This window comes from Salminus brasiliensis, chromosome 12 (assembly GCF_030463535.1).
Source record: "Salminus brasiliensis chromosome 12, fSalBra1.hap2, whole genome shotgun sequence".
In the NCBI taxonomy this organism is placed as follows: Eukaryota; Metazoa; Chordata; class Actinopteri; order Characiformes; family Bryconidae; genus Salminus; species Salminus brasiliensis.
In genome coordinates, this window is record NC_132889.1 from 1013646 (window position 1) to 1029165 (window position 15520).

General features: G+C 47.2%; 1 protein-coding gene across 2 annotated transcripts in view; it reads right to left on the reverse strand.

Moving 5' to 3' along the window:
• Positions 1-15520, reverse strand: part of afg2a (AFG2 AAA ATPase homolog A) — a 46994-nt gene that overhangs the window by 30765 nt on the left and 709 nt on the right. Inside the window, exons 2-11 of one of the 2 annotated variants that reach the window (XM_072693114.1) lie at positions 14150-14271; positions 13567-13724; positions 13263-13321; positions 12525-13163; positions 12241-12370; positions 11506-11562; positions 10505-10628; positions 9922-10177; positions 2512-2666; positions 172-381 (exon numbers count right to left, since the gene is read on the reverse strand). In XM_072693114.1, coding sequence (XP_072549215.1) covers positions 172-381; positions 2512-2666; positions 9922-10177; positions 10505-10628; positions 11506-11562; positions 12241-12370; positions 12525-13163; positions 13263-13321; positions 13567-13724; positions 14150-14271 — 1910 coding nt within the window. Of the gene's footprint in view, positions 1-171; positions 382-2511; positions 2667-9921; positions 10178-10504; positions 10629-11505; positions 11563-12240; positions 12371-12524; positions 13164-13262; positions 13322-13566; positions 13725-14149; positions 14275-15520 lie in introns of both variants that reach the window. The other variant, XM_072693113.1, reaches the window with a different exon arrangement.

Here is a 15520-nt window from a genome sequence, read left to right on the forward strand (position 1 = left end):
CTCTACAGGGACTAGTAATGGGTGCAACTTAAAGAAGGAGAATGCATTCATTAGAAGGGGTGTCCACAAACATTTGGACATATAGTGTGTGTATATATGGAGCTTTATGTCAGTTGTAATGAAAGGCTTATGTAGGTGTCGTGTACCAGTATGGACACTGCCCGATGTTACCTTGATGGCGAGGAAGTTGAGCTGGCTCTCGTTAGCGAGTGCTTTGGCGATCATGGTTTTGGAGCAGCCGGGCGGGCCGTACAGCAGCACTCCTTTAGGGGGAGCTATGCCCAGCCGAGTGAACGCCTCCGGGTGCTTTAGGGGCCACTCCACAGCCTGCTTCAGCTTGAGCTTCACATCCTCCATACCACCAACATCACTCCAGCGCACCTGTATGCACACACACACACACACACACACACACACACATCAATGTTGAGATTAATATTCAGCTTTACACAATGTATCAGTATATATTGTTCTTATTATTATTATTCTTATTATTATGTTTATAGAGTATACACATCATACATAAACATCATCAGAATACATATGGGATGTAGGTATGGGATATATAGGGCCTTATACATTGCATATATAATATTTATATGGGCACATTAGATACATATTTACAACATGTATATATCATATGCAATGTATGTATTGGCACTCTTGGTAAAATTACAAATTACATGAGACTGTATATAATATATATGCAAAAGTTTAGGCACCCTTATCCAAATGACATGTGAATTCTATGCATATAGTATTATTTGAATAAGGGGGCCTTCTGGGACCAGAATACATATGAGATGTATGGGATCTTATACAGTATATATGCATAATACATATGGGTTTACTACATACATACACGTGTGTGTGTGTGTGTGTGTGTGTGTGTGTGTGTGTGTGTGTGTAATAAGATCAGGAGCACTGCGCTGGTTCTGTAGGTTAGTGCTCTGTTTCTGTGGTTTTCCATCAAAGTTACAGCCATTCTGAAAACCTACAAAAACAAGTTCTCTCTCACACACACACACACACACACACACACACACACAAACACACACAAACACACACAAACACACACAAACACACACACAGGCCTGTGGGACTGAGGCGTGTGGCTGCACTGGAAGTTTCTTATATAAAAATGAGAAGCAAATGTTGGCGCTCATCTGGATCTGATCAGCCTGCTGGAAACCATCACCTCCCTTTCAGAGGAGACCTCTCTCGCCCTCTTTCTCCCTCTCTTCTAATCCCCTGCTCTTTCCTGAGTGTGTGTGTGTGTATATAAGTGTGTGTATATATATATATATGTGTGTGCGTGTGTGTGTGTGTTGGGGTGATCTCAGTCCAACACAGGAAGCAAAGCTACACTGCCCAGGGCGACACATCGCCACGGCAACCTGATTCCAATTAGTGGCAGGATGATGCGAGAGCCTCTTCCTGTATGGTTACATCTCCCTTACACACACACACACACACACACACACACACACACACACACACACACACACACACACACACACACACGGGACAGGATGTGTGTGTGTGTGTGTGTGTGTGTGTGTGTGTTTGTGTGTCTTTCCCAAAAACATCCCTTCTCCGGCCTCTGTCCTGCATGCGTGACTGGTGTGTGTGTGTGTGTGTGTGTGTGTGTGTGTGTGTGTGTGTGTGAGTGAACAGACAGACAGTGTGCAGGTATCCGTCTCTGATGGGTGCAGCCGTCCTGCTCTGGGCAGGTGTGAGATGTAAACTGTCTATAAACAGAGATTAGCGCCTTTCAGGCCACATCCTTCCGAACGCCACGCAAACCACAACACACACACACACACACACACACACACACACACACACACACACACACACACACACACACACACACGGATCTTCACACAAAAGAAAGTTTTGCCTTGTTCCGTTCCCACCTGCCTGTGTTTATGCTTCATTACTCATCTCTGCTCGCTCCCTCCCTCGCTCCCTTACTCACTCCCTCCCTCGCTCCCTTATTCTCCTAACATCTTCAGGCCGGTGCCAAAAAGTCCTGTTTACTCAGCTCTCGTGCTTTAATAACACCATAATATAACCAAGCTTACAATTCTACATTCTACACTATTTGGACAAAAGTATTGGGACATCTGCCTAATAATTATGTCTTCTACAATCAAAAAAAAGAGCTGATCTGCTTCTGTTGGAGTAACTGTCTCTACTGTCCAGAGAAGAAGACTTTCTACTGGATTATTTTTAGGAGCAGTGCAGTGAGGATTTGATTGCATTCAGCGACAAGAGCTCTGCTTTAATCTCCAGTTGGACGATCACCTCCCCAACATCCCAAACTAAAGTACTGGAAGGAGCGGCACCATCATTGCAGAGAACACGGCGGCACACGCAGGCCGAGGTATGGCAGGTACTGCATCACCTGGACCAGGTGTCAGCTACAGTAGGTCCACCGTAAACGGACACAACCTCACTAAGTGACCTGCTAGCGGTGTACCCGGGGACAGAGTACCTCTACTGTACCTTTGGGACGTCAATAGCGACTTCTCTCATAGCGCTGGGCTTGACGTGCGTCATGGCCAGTCTGAGGTCGGAGGTGGTGACCTTCACTTTGTCCATCACCTCGGGGTCAGAGAGGCCTGGGGTGGAGGCTACGACTCTCCTCAGTGCGTGAAGGCCTGCAACATCAACCAAAAGATAATGAATACAGAACCAGCATATACTGTGTATACACACACACACACACACACACACACACACACTTGTTTAGTTCCAGTTCGGACAAGCTAACAGGCCAACAGCTAAACACCACCACCATGTTTAATTTTGGCCTTCACTCCAACACATCAAGGGTTTTTACGCTATACAAAGTTGGCCGGTGTTGTGACCAATCCTATCCCCCCGGACACCTCCTATCCCCCCCAATATCCCCGGCATAAAAGGTAAAGCTAGCACACTTCAGATTTGAGTCAGTTAGCTAAACCTAAGCTAATGCTAACCAGCCTGTACTGTAGTGTGATTGATGCTAGCTAACTAGCAAACAGCTTGGCCAGCAGGCTATGAATCCAAACACCACGAATCCTCCATCACCAGTCGTTAGCATCTAAACCCGTGTTAGCTTCTCCAGAACTGACGCAATTCGGCCCGTGTCGGAATCTGTAGCCTGCTGGCTAAAAGCTATCGTTAGCCAGGCTCAATTAACAATACAGGACAGGCTGGCTAGCGTTAGCTTAGAGTCTGGCTAAATGACACACTACTGACACGTGTTAGCTTAGCCAACAAGCTAGGGGGCCAAACATGGTCCGAATCGAACCCGTTCTGAGCTGTTAGCTTTCACTGATCGTTATACGGAACGAAGGGAATTCCAGGGAGAGGGAGCGATGCCAGCCGGATTAACTCCGGAATTCCTCTGGAATAATTCGGGAATAACATTTCTCCTGGTTATTTCAACTCGCTACCCTATAAGGAGAACATCTTCCATCATGTGGACAACCGAGGTCCTTCTTTTCAACATCTTACACACACACACACACACACACACACACACACACACACACAGGTTTCCTTTTGTCCTGCTGGCGGGAACTGCAGGAGGATTTATGATTAGACAGTATTACATCCTGTTTATATAAAACACAGTGCGGGAGGAGGCCTAAAGGATTCCTACACACACACACACACACACACACACACACACACACACACACACACACACACACAGAGAGAGCCAATAAGGTCAGTTTGTTCTACAGACAAACCCTGAGGACAAACTCTCTTCAGCCGCTCCCTTAAACTCCCCCCCACTCCCTCTATTTCTCTCTCGCTCGCTCACTCGCACCCTCACTCGCACCCTCACTCCTCCCAATCCTCTAGTACTGTCTGGTTCTGAATCCGTGGGTCGGGGCAGCCGTGGGTCTAGGGGGTTCTCTATGGGTCCCCCCTGCAGCAGCTGCCCTGCTTTTAAAGGCCAGCCATGCCTCCTCTGCTGCCTTGCCTTCAGGCTGCCTCTGAGGCTTTAGCGCTGAAGCTACGAGGCTAATGTAGCATCTGCTCTCTAGGAGACGGCCTTTCCTCCAGCTGAGTCTCACAGGGCTCACAGTAGCCTCCTCCCCAACCCCGCACCAGAACACCAGAACCTCGAGCAGGTCCGTACTGACCGACCAGAGTGGGCCGAAGTAAACAGACAGGGCAATGCAGCTGGACGACACTGAGCCCACTGAACAGTCTAGGCCTAGACTAACGACTGCTAAAGGGAATTCACCACCAGTAGTGAAACACGTGGGCGTGTCTTAATAATACACACTGTCTATATATATATATATATATAAAAAACACTGCAGTCCAAGACTAGACCTAATCAGTGTCCAGGAAACTGGTCCTCTGTGGAACTGTATACAATTATAAAAGAGCAAGAGAGAGAGAGCGAGAGCAGGGTGGGAGAGAGAGAGAGAGAGAGCGAGAGCAGGGTGGGAGAGAGAGAGAGAGAGAGAGAGCAGGGCGGGAGAGGGAGAGAGAGAGAGAGAGAGCAGGGCGGGAGAGGGAGAGAGAGAGAGAGAGAGCGAGAGCAGGGTGGGAGAGAGAGAGAGAGAGCGAGAGCAGGGCGGGAGAGGGAGAGAGAGAGAGAGAGAGCGAGAGCAGGGCGGGAGAGGGAGAGAGAGAGAGGAAGAGAGGAGGGAAGAGAGGAGAAGCATTTGGTTAAGAAAACATCCGATGTGCTATTAGTGTGGTGTGTGTGTGTGTGTGTGTGTGTGTGTGTGTGTGTGTGTGTGTGTGTGTGCGCGCTAGACAGATATACACACACCCTAATGTGAACCAAATGTGGACAATTCTCCTCTCTCTCGCTCGCTCACTGCTCTCTGGGCCTCAACTCCACTTATTTAACAAAACTATACATACATGACAACACTATATTGACAAAAGTATTTGGACACCTGCTCATTCACTGTTTCTTCTGAAATCAAGGGTACTAAAAAGAGCTGATCCTGCTTCTGTTGGAGTAACTGTCTCTACTGTCCAGAGAAGAAGACTTTCTACTAGATTCTGGAGGAGGAACATCGCTGTGAGGATTTGATTGCATTCAGCCACAAAAGCATTAGTGAGGTCACCGAGATCACCACCCCACCTCATCATCCCCAACTCATCCCAAAAGTACTGGATGGAGCTCCTCCACCATCATTCCAGAGAACACAGCTCCTCCACTGCTCCACAGCTCCTCAATGCTGGGGGGCTTTATACCCCTCTAGCCCACGCCTGGCATTATTAGGCAGCATGGAGCCAATAGGGTCATGATGTTGATCTGCTCCAGAGAGTCCTATTCTATTGGCAGTACTTCTTCTCTACAGGGACTAGACAAGCTGTGTGTGCATTTGCACATCTGTGTCAGCAATGGATGCAGCTTAAAGTAGCTTTATGCTACTTCAGCTATGTGTGTGTGTGTGTGTGTGTGTGTGTGTGTGAGATATCTCTCAAAAAGGGTCAGAATGAGATTCCCCCCCGGTTGAACTTTCAGAGCGCTTCATCAAGCAAAAGCAGAAATGCTGCTGGCCTGATGCCAACGTCCAAAAGAACAGGATGGGAGAAGAAAAGAAAAACAGGAACGTTTTCATTACAGCGCTGAATCTTCCGGAACCTTACACACACACACACACACACACACACACACACACACACACACCTGTATTTACACCCCTCAACAGCTGGACTACAGCTGCTCACTGCACACCATAACACACCCACCCGAGAGAGACAGAGAGGGAGAGCGAGAGAGAGCGAGAGAGACAAGGACCAAATTTATATTTAAAAAAGAGAGAGAGAGAAAAGGATCAAATAAAGACAGAGAGAGGGCGAGAGAGAGAGGGCGAGAGAGAGAGGGCGAGAGAGAGAGCTGTAGGACGTGAGGAATGTTTCCGGGTTTTATAAACAGTGGAATGGGATAAACGTCCCGTCAGCGGAGCGGCGGGATTTATGGCCACTGGCCTCGGGAGCACCACCGCTTTAAAAGGAGAGAGAGAGAGAGAGAGAGAGAGAGAGAGAGAGAGAGAGAGAGCAGGAAAAGCACTTTATAAGGAAGACAGCAGCAAGTAAATACAAACACACACACACACACACACACACACTCCTGCCCTGTTTACCTGAGCCACATCTCTGACAAGCAAACACCCTAACCTCTCTCTCTCTCTCTTCCAGCAATGGTACAGATATTTCTACCCCTGAGCACTCCCCCCCTGCACCGTAACAGTGTGTGTGTTCATGGTGAGTGTGTGTGATGACTGAGGTGTGTGTAGAACTCCCAGAATTCACTCCTATATTATCTGAATCTCCTCTTGGGGGCGTAATGGAGCACCGTTTAGAAGCAGATCAGCTTCAGCTCACAGTGAGAGCTAGCCAGGCTAAAGTACAGCTTCCAAACATGGTGGAGGTAGTTTTACACACTGCTACTGTAACTAATAGTACTGTAGATGTGATGGTGGATCAGAAGCTAACAGCAATGTAATTGCATCAATGACTGTCCTGCACCACCAGGGGGCGATCCAGACCCAGTACAGACTGAGAGAGACTGAGCTGCTGCTGAAGCTCTGCTGAGACTCCTTTAACTATTGAATGGAACCATCCATCCATTCATCCATTGCTGTATCAATTCATTCATTCATCCAACTATCCATCCATCCACCCATCCGTCCAACCCTCCATCCATCCAACCACCCACCCATCCATTGCTGTATCAATTCATCCATCCATCCATCCATCCATCCATCCGTCCATCCATCCATCCATCCAACTATCCATCCATCCATCCATCCATCCGTCCAACCATCCATCCATCCATCCATCCATCCATCCATCCATCCATCCGTCCAACCATCCACCCATCCACCCATCCAACCATCCATTGCTGTATCAATCCATCCATCCATCCATCCAACTATCCATCCGTCCATCCATCCGTCCAACCATCCGTCCAACCATCCGTCCATCCATCCGTCCAACCATCCGTCCAACCATCCGTCCAACCACCCATCCACCCATTCAACCATCCAACCATCCATTGCTGTATCAATCCATCCATCCAACCATCCATTGCTGTATCAATCCATCCATCCATCCATCCAACTATCCATCCATCCATCCATCCATCCGTCCAACCATCCATCCATCCATCCATCCATCCATCCGTCCAACCATCCACCCATCCGTCCAACCATCCATCCATCCATCCATCCATCCATCCGTCCAACCATCCACCCATCCACCCATCCAACCATCCATTGCTGTATCAATCCATCCATCCATCCATCCAACTATCCATCCGTCCATCCATCCGTCCAACCATCCGTCCATCCATCCGTCCAACCATCCGTCCAACCACCCATCCACCCATTCAACCATCCAACCATCCATTGCTGTATCAATCCATCCATCCAACCATCCATTGCTGTATCAATCCATCCATCCATCCATCCAACTATCCATCCATCCATCCATCCACCCATCCATCCATGTAACGTGAACATACTGAACAGTCAACCCTTCTGAGTCTTGGTTGTTCCTCTCGCTCTGCACAGGCCTGTAGACTCCTCTGCAGCGGGTTGGTGTCCAGGCCAGGTCATTTAGAGGTGCTGTGTGCATTCAATTGACCCGGGAGGTGGGGGTATGGGGGGGATTTGGATTTCAGTGAATGACGGGGATTTGAGCTGAGTGTAACGAGCCCAGAACGCTGAGTGCACTGTAATTTTACCAAACACACACATACACACACACATACACACACACCCAGCTCTATTACAGTGAGGGAGAAGGTCTGAGCTCAGTGCAGTGGGCCACGACTGCTGACTGTACAGTACCAGCAGGGCAAAGGGGACGAGACCGACACACACACACACACACACACACACACACACACACACACCTGCCTTAGCCATGCCATGCAAAATTGAGATTTTTTTTTATGTGTGTCTCAGTTGGACTCTCCACCCCGTCACACTTATAGTTTTGCTTTCTCCATAAATATATTACAGTACTGTTGCTTTAAATGACAAAACTAAGAGGAAATGACATCATGTGAGCCTTTGAAGCAGCCGGTGATCTGTTAAGATTTTTCTAATTGATTGGCATGTCTGCTAGGCCAGGAACGGGACCAGATGTAGAACTGTGGCCATATTAGGTTTGAAATTACCACCCCGTCACACACCACTCTGCCCTGCTTTACTGTGAATAGGGCTCCCATGCCTGAATAAAAAGGATAATATTAATAAGGATTTCATGCCTGAGGTGGGAAAATGTGTGTTTTGGAGGGTGAACATGTCTTTCACGCTGTAATTTGTTAATGAGTGGAAATGGCTCCTGAGACGGTCTCACGCTCAAGACATCCACCCAAATACCTTCCCTTCAGCTATGTTTCTTCATACCGGCTGTTTATAGCCTCTCATTTCTCCACAAACCACCTCCGGGTGGGTTCCCACATCATTACCATGTCTCGGGCCCACCGAGGCCAAAAGGTGACCCACGCACGACCCACAAAAACAAACCACAGCGCGGAGCCGAGCCGTCGTCCCCGGCTTCGGTCAACAAACGAGCGTGTTGTGTTTTAATCAGAGCCGGGTCAGCCGATGAGCCGGCCTCGCTTAATAATTAATCCATACAGGCGTGTAGTATGAAATAACACACACAGGATCAATGAGCAGTATTGATGAAGCGGCGCCTGGTGTTCAGGGGCGGGACTGACGGGTGTGTGTGTTTTCAGTGTTCAGGGTCTCCTCCTCTCTCCTCTCTCAGAGGCTTTGAGGAAAAACAGAGAGAATCACGTCTCCTCGCCTCTTTCTTCCTCCTGTTCTTTCCACTAAACTCCCTCACTCCTCTCCTCCGCTTCCTCAGCGGCTCGCACTGTACACCACGCACCAGGACCACCCAGAAGAGCCACACACACACACACACACACACACACACATATATGCACAACAATATCCTGCATATGATCACACACAAACACTCACCCATACAGACAAACAAGACACTCGCACATAAACACCTATACAAGTCACATACTCACACACACACACACACACACACACACACACACACACACACACTTCTACAGAGTCAGGGTTGTAAACTAAAGTTTGCCCACATCCTCAACAATGACCGCAGCACTCAAACTCAAACATCCCCCCTTCACCACCACCCCCACCCCCACCCCACACACTGGATTGTTTTTAGGACTTCAATATGTGGTTTAATACCACATATGTTATATATATATGCTACATGTATGTATACATATATATATATATATATAGAGAGAGAGAGAGAGATAAACAGAATCTATATTTCTTACTACTACTACTACTACTAATTATAATAATAACAATCATAATATTTCACACACACACACACACATATACATATACATATATATATTTTTGAAATCAGTGGTTATAGATTATATTGAAATGATATAAGAACATGCTGTGGGTATAGATTGGTATGGATGAGAATGGATGCATTCGAGTATGGGTGAATACGGACGGCCTCATACATATTATATAAGTATAATATATAATACATATATAAGGTCGATTATAATTACATTTCATATAGTATTGCATAATAAAACGAATAATATATAAATATATACTTTATGTGCTGCATCTCTTTTATGCGTTGTGAATGTGTGAGATAAAAGAAATGGTGTCTAAGAGGGGGAGACGGGGAGGTGGAGTTGTGTGACAGGGTGACAGAGTGAGACTGAGGGTTTATATGTGGGTAATATACATTTATACTCTATATATTATATAACAATATGCCAGTAACCAGCCACAAACACACACACACACACACACACACACACACACAGAATGTGCGGTCATTCATGTAAAAAAGAAATAAATAAAATATTATATATAGTAATGTGTACTATGTGAGTATCTAATGACTGACCGGCCTCCTTGCAGATAGCAGCAAGGTCAGCTCCGACGTATCCATGAGCTGTGTCGGCTAGTTCTTGCAGCTCCTCTGTGCTGACCTCACAGGGGACAGAGCGCAGCTGCTTCTGCAGGATATCCATCCGCCCCTCTGCACCAGGAACGCCCACCTCCAGCTCCTTATCGAAGCGGCCTGGGCGCCGCAGGGCCGGGTCCAGAGCGTGAGGCCTGTTGGTGGCTCCTAGAACCAACAGCTGACCACTGTGGCCTTCCTGTGGAGGAGAGGGACAGACACTGAGACACTCACAGGGTTGTAAAGCAATAAAGATAGTCAGCATTTATTTTTAAAGGCTTTTATTGCTACCGTTACTTTGAGGCCGCTATATGCAAATGAGCTTTGCTCTGATTGGCTGTTTGGGATTTTGCTTCTTTCAAAAAAACAGTCCAGCCTGAAATCTTATTATGACAACTTCAGTGTGAATGGGCGGGGCTAAGCTGCTGTAAGCTGAACAGGCAGATGTACAGTATGTGAATGTCTTGGATTTTTGTGACATCACAAAATCAGACGGTACAGAAATATTTGAAGCTTTAATACTCACAGATCCGATGCCATCCATGAGCGTGAGCAGAGAGGCGACGACCCGTTTCTCTACCTCATTCTGGGCTCCCTCTCTCTTCGGACACAGAGCGTCCAGTTCATCAATGAAGATGATCGCAGGCTGCCTGATCAATACCAAACAAACACACAGATCACACTGATCAATGACTGTAGGGGGAACACAGAGGTCCGTTCTACAGCAGATCAACTTCAGCTCACAGTGACCACCAAACATGGTGGAGGTAGTTTCACACACTGCTACTGTAACTAAGACCCCCAAAGTAAAGCACAGCCTCCAAACATGGTGGAGGTAGTTTCACACACTGCTACTGTAACCAAGACCCCCAAAGTAAAGCACAGCCTCCAAACATGGTGGAGGTAGTTTCACACACTGCTACTGTAACCAAGACCCCCAAAGTAAAGCACAGCCTCCAAACATGGTGGAGGTAGTTTCACACACTGCTACTGTTACCAAGACCCCCAAAGTAAAGCACAGCCTCCAAACATGGTGGAGGTAGTTTCACACACTGCTACTGTAACTAAGACCCCCAAAGTAAAGCACAGCCTCCAAACATGGTGGAGGTAGTTTCACACACTGCTACTGTAACTAAGACCCCCAAAGTAAAGCACAGCCTCCAAACATGGTGGAGGTAGTTTCACACACTGCTACTGTAACTAAGACCCCCAAAGTAAAGCACAGCCTCCAAACATGGTGGAGGTAGTTTCAAACACTGCTACTGTTACCAAGACCCCCAAAGTAAAGCACAGCCTCCAAACATGGTGGAGGTAGTTTTACATACTGCTACTGTAACTAAGACCCCCAAAGTAAAGCACAGCCTCCAAACATGGTGGAGGTGGTGTCACACACTGCTACTGTTACTAAGACCCCCAAAGTAAAGTACAGCCTCCAAACATGGTGGAGGTAGTTTCACACACTGCTACTGTTACTAAGACCCGTGCCCTGTTCCCCTCCTGGTAGAATAAAGACAGTCGGGTTTGTACCTTTGTGAGGCCTCTGCGAATATCTGGCGGAGACGTGCTTCTGTTTCACCATAAAACCTGTATAATAAACACACAAGGATAAATTAGGAGGATATAGAAATAGATATATAGGAATATGGATGGGTATAGACTGGTAGGGGTATGAATGAGTACGGCCAGGTATAGATGGTTAAGGGTATGAATGGGTACACTGATGGGTATAGATGGGTATGTATACGTATATTTGTACGTTTTATCTGTTTGGGTTTAAATGGGTATATAGTATATATTATGGATATAGACTGGAATATGGATGAGCATATATATATATATTCGTTTATATATTGATGGGTACAGATGGGAATGTGGATAGGTATAGATTACTACAAGTATAAAGGAGTATGGATGGGTACAGATGGTTATTGTAATGGATGGGTAAATGGATGGGTAAAGATGGGGATGTGGGTGTGTATGGGCATGAATGGGTATGTGGATGGGTTTAGCCGGGTGGGTCTGGGTATGCGTATAAATGGATATGGGTATGGGTGGGGATTGATATGGGTATGGGTGAGGGTTGATATGGGTATGGACATTATTTTAGAGATATATTTACTTATGAATAGATATAGATTGATTTTGCATAGTAAACGCTGTATGAAAAAGTAAATATTCAGTCCGATTTCTGTCCGATTTCTAATTATTTGCATCTTTGACCATCAACTATCATTAAAAAAACAAGCTATTGTGTGTACGTACTTGCTCATGATCTCCGGCCCGTTGATTACGGTCATGTGTGCCCCCACTTCATTTGCTACTGCTCTTCCAATCATGGTCTTGCCTGTGCCGGGCGGCCCATACAACAGCACTCCTCTAGGGGGCGGAATTCCTGACATATCCACATCACAACACAGGTGTAAGCAGTCGGCTTATCAAAGATGTGATGTTGGTGTCACACACACACACACACACACACACACACACACACACACACACATACATACATACATAAAGGTGCACACAAATCAGACACCCTTACTTACCATACTTTCTGAAGACCTCCGGGTGCTTGAGCGGTAGCTCGATCGTCTCCCTAATCGCCTGCAGCTGAGCGTTCAGCCCTCCGATCATACTGTACGTGACCTTTGCCCTCTCCTGACCCTTGTCCTCAGTCCTCTGAACCTGTGAGTGGGTGAAGCTCAGCCTGGTTGAGCAGGAGACGGCGTAGAAGGTGTCACTCCCAGAGCGAACAGCAGAGGGAGCCAGATCCAACACACCGTGATGAGCCTCACTATCCTCCATAGACTGACCCGGCGTTTCTGGCATGGATGGGAGGGGGCTGTCGGACAGGGACTGGACACTAAGGGAGGTGTCGTGGAGTTTACATGGAGTGTTGGGAGGGAGAGAGGTCAGAAGGGAGGAGTCCTGAGGTCGGCCTGGCGTGCTGGCTGATGGGCAGGGAGACGGGCCAGGTGATGAGTGGTTCAGGGTCAGCTGACCCAGCTGGAAAGAAAGATCCAGAGGACTGGGGTCCAGTATAGGTGGATGGCAAGGGTCAGAAAGAGGGGTGAGGGGACAGAGGGTGACACCATCTACACCTTTGACAGAGTCCACCCGGATTGGACACTTCCGGCCGAAATAGGACACGTTTAGGGAACTTCCAGGGAGGAGGATCCTGCAGTCTGAGAGAGAGAGAGAGAGAGAGAGAGAGAGAGAGAGAGAGAGTAAGTTGAAAACTGTAACCTGTGAAGGCCTTTAGCTCTGCAGGACAGTCAACTTACCTAATGACCGTAAGAGGAAGCTGTTGAAATCTTCTGAACTGAGGCACTCATCTTCCTTCCTGCAAGCAGATCATATTAATCAATAATACCATCAGACCAGATTTAGATGCAGAGCAGCAGTTTAACCACCAGATGGCGCCACAGCCTCAAAAACAGGCAGATCATTTGAGAAGTTCAGAAATCCAATGTTCTTACACTCACTGGCCACTTTATTAGAAATACCCTACCTGGTGCTTCCACTCACTGGCCACTTTATTAGAAACCCCTCCACAAGCTGTGGGTGGTGGTGGTTGTGGGATTTTACCTCAGGGTAATCTGCAGCTCCTCGGCCTGCAGGATGGCCCCTGTCACCGGCTGCAGTCTAACTGTGGCCCCGCTCTTCACTCCCAGACTGACCTGGGTCTCAGGCATCAGGCCCACCTTCCTGCTGGGGAACTGGGCAGCAGGCCATGCTACACACACCTACGCACACACACACACACACACACACACACACACACACACACACACACACACACACGCACACACGCACACACACACGCACACACGCACACACACACGCACACACACACGCACACACACACAGATATGGACAGATGTGTTCATTGAGATCTTTGCAGTGTTTGAAAGCCCCTGGTCCACTATCATTGTTTCTTTTAAAGTCAAGAGGATTAAAAGAGTTTCTCCTGCTTCTGTTGGAGTAACTGTCTCTACTGTCCAGAGAAGAAGACTTTCTACTAGAAAGGAGGAGCACTGCTGTGAGGATTTGTTTGCATTCAGCCACAAGAGCCCTGTAGAGAAGAAGTCCTGTCCTGCTGTGTGTTGCTCAGCAATGGGTGCAGCTTAAAGTACATGTCTACGAATATTTGGACACTGCATACACACACCTCCTGCTGTCCGGTAGAGCTGGTGATGAGGATGGGTCGTCCGATGCAGGCGTTCACACTCTTCATTGTGTTCAAGCTTAGCTGGGCCAGATATGACCTGCATCGCTTTGGGGCCTTCTCTTCTGCTGCAGACCACCAACAATTTCTCATATTATTAAAAATATTATTAAAATGTTTAGTAATGAGGTCATAAACAGCTTATTAACCATCAGTAAGCAGTTCCACCAGTGACCCGTCTCTGCCCAAACAGTACCCAACACTCCTCCACGCTGTTAAAGCTCAGAAGTTGCTGCTTCCTGATCTTACCGGTCAGCTCCAGCAGAGCTCTGTTAATACCGGACCACAGTCGAACCCCAACCGGAGCTTTAATTACTCGCTTATGATCATCATAATCACCAGCTTCATTATTCATATGAAGATACTATTCTCACAGTCTGAGCTCTGCTGAGCAGTGCTGCAGCGCTGATCTTCATGTTTGGAGCTCATTAAGAATGCTGATGAGTTTCACACTTTACAATAAGAGCCTTTCTGCTGTTTATAAGAGTTAATAACTCATTCATAAATGGACACAGAGCTTCTGAGATGATCTGAGATCAGACTAAACAGGGTCAGACGATGATCTGTGAGTAGAAGACTGGACCTGAGTGGGCTCTGACCGACAGAGCAGAGCCGAGCAGGAATCTGAGCCTCTACAGGGGCAGTGGTGGCTCAGCGGTTAGAGCTCCGGGATATCGATAACAGGGTTGCGGGTTCGATTCCCGGGCTCGGCAAGCTGCCACTGTTGGGCCCTCTCTGCTCCCTGGGCGCTGGAGTTGGCTGCCCACCGCTCTGGGTGTGTGTCTGTACTCGCTGCCCCTAACACGTGTGTGTGTGTGAGTGTGTGTTCACTACCAGATGGGTTAAATGCGGAGGACACATTTCGCTGTACACTGGAGTGGAGATGAACGTGGTCTGAGGGTTTGGCTAGAGGTCCATCACTGTTGCACTGTTACACGTTTAACGTCTTATAACTGCTTAGTAATGATATGTAAGGTTAGGGCTGGGCGATATGGTAAAATTCAGATCCTCTGCTGTACTGAATACAGTCTGCTGCTCTTCATCTAATTACCCTTCAGTCTAATTACACTGTTAGTAATGAACCCTGCAGCTGATCGGAGTTTATTAGCACTAATAATCTCCTCTATATGATCAGAGAAACTGATTTTTATCACGATAAAAACAAAATGTATCACGATATGTATCAGCTCTATATATCTAATTAATAACTATATATATATAAATATTTGTTCTGGGTTTGATACCATTTTTTAATTTTATTTCTTTGGCTGAACTGATATTCTGTTGTTATCCATATATTTGACTGCATATACA